At 34.9% G+C, this 6,185-nt stretch overlaps 1 protein-coding gene across 2 annotated transcripts; it reads right to left on the bottom strand.

Moving 5' to 3' along the window:
- Window positions 1-1,219: 1,219 nt before the first annotated feature.
- LOC122062023 (two-component response regulator ARR10-like) lies at window positions 1,220-5,043 on the bottom strand. 2 transcript variants are annotated; one of them, XM_042625648.1, is made up of 6 exons: window positions 4,756-5,043; window positions 4,131-4,283; window positions 3,477-4,025; window positions 3,284-3,360; window positions 1,615-2,946; window positions 1,220-1,514 (listed from the first exon to the last, which is right to left on the bottom strand). In XM_042625648.1, exons 1-6 carry the CDS (start codon window positions 4,892-4,894, stop codon window positions 1,419-1,421), a joined length of 2,346 nt encoding a protein of 781 aa, XP_042481582.1. In that variant the 5' UTR covers window positions 4,895-5,043; the 3' UTR covers window positions 1,220-1,418. The 2 variants fall into 2 exon arrangements, with proteins under 2 accessions (XP_042481582.1, XP_042481583.1); XM_042625649.1 differs by lacking the exon at window positions 3,477-4,025.
- Window positions 5,044-6,185: the final 1,142 nt, after the last annotated feature.

Raw genomic sequence — 6,185 nt, 5'->3', positions numbered from 1 at the left:
CAAGTTGTATAAGGTCTCTATAGATACAATCTTGTTTTGAATTGGTTTTCTATATCTCATCAAGTCCTAGTTAATTAACAATCTCCAAACATAATAATATAATGGGGAATTTTTAACTAGTTTTAAGTTAAATAGTTAATTAGTTTTAAGTTAAATATATTGGTTGTTTTTCATTTTTCAAATATTAATTGAATTGTCAAATATTGGTTTTCAGCAGGTCAGTTTATTGTTTCCTAATGGCTCCACCATACCGGTTTAAAAAACCGATCCAAACCGAAATCAACTTGATAAAACAAAACCGGTATCAACCCGAACCCAAACAGCACCGAAACCGACACCGGACCGAAACCGATAAATCCTTAATGGGTCGGTTTCGGTCAGGTCTAAAATCACACCGAAACCGGTGGAACCGGACCGAAACCGCATCAAACCGGACCGTTGACACCCCTAGTCCCATATGCTTCATGAGCTGATTTATCATGTATTACCCCATTAGGGTTTCAAGCTGAGCTGACCAAACCAATATTAACTCTCTCATGAAGTCTTAACTGAACCTCAACCCAACCCACAAACTCAAATGTCAATGTGTAACATCTTTGGTCATTTGAGCCAATTCCTTTTGAATGTTTCATATGAATGCATAAGCACATAATATATTTACAATTATGGCTTGATAGGCAAGAGAGAGATAATACAAAGTAATTAATTAGAAGTAAACTCAAAGAAGGAAACTTCATCTGAAATAGGAAACCAGCTATACAAGACACCTATCTATGCAAAACACACAGCTCAATATGGCCATCTCACAATATTAACACATCCACAGTATATATCTGTGGTAATTTATTACATTGAATCTTAATTTCCTTTTATCTCCAGGGGAAAAAAAAAACTGTCTTTTGAAGCATAGATAGATATCTTATTTCCATGGGTCAACTTTGCCAACTCACAGTACATGATAAGATGTGATAATATTTGGCATCCTTGCACAATAAGGAAACAAATAGAAAAGGAAGGCTACATGTTCCAACTAATGGCACACATGATTAGATGAGATAACCTCTAAGGCTACATGTTCCAACTAATGGCACACATGATATGATATTGCCAAAAGCAGTGATTGGCAGTATAGAAGTCCTTTGTTCTCTTACATTTTATTTAGCAGTACTTATGAGCATTTCTTCTAGCCATCTCAAAACTTTAATGAGAACTAAGGGCATGGCTAAAGCTATCACACACGGTTTATTAGATTTTCAAAAGCCATGAAAATGAAGAAGAAAGAGAACAAATATTCGGAAATCCCAATAATTACAAGTACTGGTACTCTGTCCTACTTTCAAAGCATATATAAATGTATCTGTTTAAGTATAAATCTAAACTAAATGACTATATGAAAGCCAAATTCAACAGAATCTGCATCACGACGGAATCCATATTGTTAAATTGTCGTCGTCCACGTTACAGCCGTTGCTATTGAACTCAGGATCCATTTCTACTTCTCCACAAACTTCTTGCTGCAAACGAAGACCAAGATTTCAAAATGGCACCAACTTAATCCATATATTCATAATGTATAAAGATCATTTTTGGATTGAAGTGAGCATTAAAGACTACCTGATTAGGTGATTGACATACTGGCTTGAACAGTATATCACTAAGATAACCCTCATCAAATGATGGCTCAAATGAGGAATCCTTTTTCATCAATTCAAATAAGCTATTAACTTCTTCTCCAACCCCAATTTCATTTTGTTGTCGTTGTTGTGATGGTGGAGGTGGAGGTTGTGGTGGCAACAATGGCAGTTGTTGACTTACATTAGTGAGGATCGGTGAAAATGGATCAGTGCTTGAGAATCCACTAGAAGAAATTGATCCCTGAGGCACCAACCCACCAGTAGGAGCTAGCCTCTGAGGCATTAAACCACTTGAAGAAGTTAACCTTTGAGAAGCATAATCAGAATGGGATGAAGTGAATCCAGGAATAGAAAGAAATTTCCTAGTGTCTACTAGAGGCCTTTTTCCATTTCGGATCTCATCCCTCCTACTGTAGCCACAATTGGTACCATTTGCTGGCTCATGGCCAATGTGCATCTGGTTCAATCCACTAGAAGAAATTGATCCTTGAGGCACCAACCCACCAATAGGAGCTAACCCTCGGGGCATTAAACCACTAGAAGAAGTTAACCCTTGAGAAGCATAATCAGAATGAGATGAAGTAAATCCAGGAATAAGAGGAGATTTCTCAGTGTCCACTAGAGGCCTATTTCCATTTTGGATCGCATCCCTCCTACTGTAGCCACAATTGGTGCCATTTGCTAGCTCATGACCAGTGTGCATCTGGTTCAATCCAGACACCTTTGCAGTGCTGCTATTAATTTGAATGTCAGCCAAACCATTATTGGCATAGCAAAGGCTTGGACCTTGGTTAAGATTGTTGAAGGATCGCGTGCTTCTGACATTTTGAATGTTGTCACTAGGAAATCTAGTGGTGTTCAAGCTATGATCAAGTGAGCCACTGGTAAAATCCCCAGTTCTTGCCTGAAGTTCCTTATGGATCATTGGCAATGTGTCTGTATTGCTTGCAAGAGTAGTTGGACTACCACCACACAACGATGATCCTACTATGATGTTAGGTGTTTCCATTTGGGAAGATGAAGATGTATTGTCATTTTGTTGATTAATATACGATATCTTTTCAAGCAAAGGTTGCTTCATCTTTTTTGGGTTTCTTTTTGATAGGGAATTTTCATCTCCTAGTTGGGAGGTGGAGCACCTTTGTTGCTTGAAGTTGCAAGAAAATACTTGTTCCAAACTGAGCAATGCAGACACAGAAGGATGTCCATATGCAAAACTTGATTTAAGAGCTTTATGTTTCATTGACTTAAGAACACTTGGTTCACAAGATTCACTTGCTTGCTTGATTCGTTTCAAAAATATGCGATATTTCTGCACCACAACAACAACAGAAAATTCAGCATTATCCCAATTTAATGGGGTTGGCTACATGGATCCATACAAAACAAAGCAAGATAAACGTCCAAACAGAAAAAGGTATAAGGAAGAGATAGAAAGATAGATGAATAGAAAAAATATTATCACTAAATCATATTATATTATTCCATGTTAAGATACGTATTTTGTTTATTTCTTTAAATCTAAGGTATTTTGCTTTAATATGGTTAAAGAGTATACAGTATCCATTTTAAAATGTTGAAGAAAAAACTTCTTTTGATGATAAGGAATTTTGCAATAACTAAAATAGCAATGAGGAGTAGTGCTATACCTGTAAATGACTCGCAACATTTTCTTTAGTTATTCCAGGGGTATTCATTACCTCAAGTATTTTCATTGGAACAGCTCCTAGAAAACAAAAATATTAATTACCACAAAAAAATGTCAATGAAAACAAATCCAAAAACAATATGACATACGAAAAAAGGTGTGATGTTTGAACTCTTAAGAAAGAAATTTCTTACGATGAAGACCTATTTCGTCGATGGCATCCAAAAACTTATTGTGTAGCTCAGTAGTCCAGACCACCCTTAACATACTATTTTCTTTGCTTCCCCCCTTGTTTTGATTTTTTTTCATGGAATATTTTTTCCTTGATTCTTGTCTCCAACTGCTTTCATTAACAGAAGATGCACACTCAGTATCTCTCTTTGATTCCTTGTTGGCACACTCAGTATTTCCCTTTGATTCCTTGTTGGCACACTCAATATCTCTCTTTGATTCCTTGTTGGCACACTCAGTATCTCCCTTTGATACCTTATTGGCACATTCAGTATCTCCCTTTGATACCTTGTTGGCACACTCAACATCTCTCTTTGACACCTTTTTGGGTCTTGATATTTCTGAAACACTACCTATCTCCTTCATTACCATTCTTTCATAGCGTCTCTTTAGGTATACATATTGCCAAAGGTTACTGAGATCACTTATAGTTAAAGGTTTTATAAGATAAAATGAAGCGCCAATTTCCAAACATCTTGATGCAACAACCTCATCATCATTGACAGACATCACTGGATTAAAAATTATAATCTTAGTCCTTAAAATATATAGATATATATAAATATGTGTATATGTGTGTGTGTGAATAGAAGGTGACTATAAAGGAAAAAACTCACTGACAACTGGTATCTTAAATTCAGCCTCAACATGCTCAAGGAGGCCAATTCCATCCATCTCAGGTATGTGAAGAACCGTTAGAATGATATCAAATCCTCCTTCTCTTTCTCGAAGAATGGCCAAAGCATCAGATACATGTTTAACAGGGAAAGCTGCAAATGGGAACACAATGTGAAATCTTTAAGGAGGGAGTTCACAAGGAAGGAAATTAATAGGCATCAACTGTTTCAACTAAGAGAAGTACTATATATATATATACATATAAGATATGAAGCTATTTAAACTCTTTATGCACAATTTGTGTCCTCCCAAAGCGCATTTGCATGTATCCTATCATTTTCTTCTTTTTCATAAACATATCGTTAAAATACTGCTACTTTATAAGCCTAGATCATATGGAAGCCTAGGGTATTTGCTTCTTATATTCAAAAAGAAAAATTGAGGAAATGAAGAGAAAAAAAATGACGCTAAATAAAAAAAAAAAAAGGCATGAAAGCATAGACCATAGTATGATGACCTTCCACTATTACCTCCCACAATAAAATAGAAAGAGATATGTCAAACAAGCCTACTACTCTATCTATAAAATCATATACCAAAAAGCATGAAAACTTCATGGAATACCTTCATATTGGAGTGCTTGTAGCATTACTGCGACAATATTTAGACTCTTTGCATCATCATCTACAACCAAAACACGCATGCCAGCTCTAATGGATTTAGTCCTACTTGATTTGGTTGTCAAGGCTCTTTGATCATCCATGGTTGCTCTTAGAGAGCGACAAGGTTGTGGTTTTGAGGAAGATATCCTTGAACAAACAATGGGGGAGAATTAGGAAGAAGACAATATAATGCACAAACTATAAAACTTTGAGAGAGAGAGAGAGAGAGAGAGAGAGAGAGAGAGAGAGAGAGAGAGAGAGAGAGAGAGAGAGAGAGAGAGAAGTTGTCTCTGAGTGAGTGAGAGAGAGAAAAAGGGAACGCGACTTTTATAGAGAGAGAGAGAGCACATGGTTTTGTTTGCCTGTTTTATAATTTAATGTCATATTTTTTGGACTTTTCTTTTGGTAAATATCTTACATTTCTGGACAAATGTTACAATTTGTAAAAAGATTCTAGCAAACATAGAATATGGAAAACTTGTGTGGATACATCCATACTATGCTAATTTTTATGATGTAATTAATGGAAAGAAAAATTACCAATTTTAGTTTTTAGAAGGTTGGAATACCTTTCATACCCTTAATTTTATTTCCTTTCTTGGTGATTTTATTTTCTTGAGAAGTGGTTTACTACATAGCAAAGTCATTCAACTTTAATCCAACTATCCTTTTCATTGTTAACTATGTAATTATACTAATCAGAAATTTTTAATTATGATTAGATGGTACTTAGTTCATTTAATGATAGGTAGTTTAAGGTAATGACTCTCACTAAACTAGTTTATTGTTGTTTAGTGACCATAACTGAGGGTCTAAACCAAGATCTTCCAATTTTCTAAGTTTGTAAGGCTTTCTTAGTATTATCTATATTTAAACATTCTTATTAATTTGGAAATGTAAAATAAAGAGTTGTTGATACCATTGTTGGAAAACCAGGTTTTGTGACTCGACTCATTCTCTTTAAATCCTAGTGAGTCGGAGTGAGTCACAGAAAACTAGGCAACTCATGTGAAATTTTCCTCTCTTATTTTCATACTAGTCTTTCTCAAGCAATCCAAATAAATAATTAATAAATAAATAAAATGAGACAAGATAGAATAAAAAATGTTTGTTTTTCAAATTTTTTTATGAAGCTCATCATTCATTGTCTCTTGGATGAAAGTGATAAGATCCAACTTAAAGATGTCATGGTCATGAATCATGTTTGTTTATTTAAAATTTAGATATATATACTCAATAGTCACTAGATTCAATACAGAAGACTTCGGTCATTGAACATTTAACATTTCATTATAATATATTTTAATTCAAAACTATTCAGAAATGCCAACTTAAACTTTTGACAAGAATCGGCCATTTTGTTGTGACTTGGGCTAAACAAATGAGTCTTGA

This window comes from Macadamia integrifolia, chromosome 14, assembly GCF_013358625.1.
Source record: "Macadamia integrifolia cultivar HAES 741 chromosome 14, SCU_Mint_v3, whole genome shotgun sequence".
Taxonomy (NCBI): Eukaryota; Viridiplantae; Streptophyta; class Magnoliopsida; order Proteales; family Proteaceae; genus Macadamia; species Macadamia integrifolia.
The sequence above is the reverse complement of the archived record's forward strand: the minus strand, read 5'-3'. Positions and strand labels throughout refer to the sequence as shown.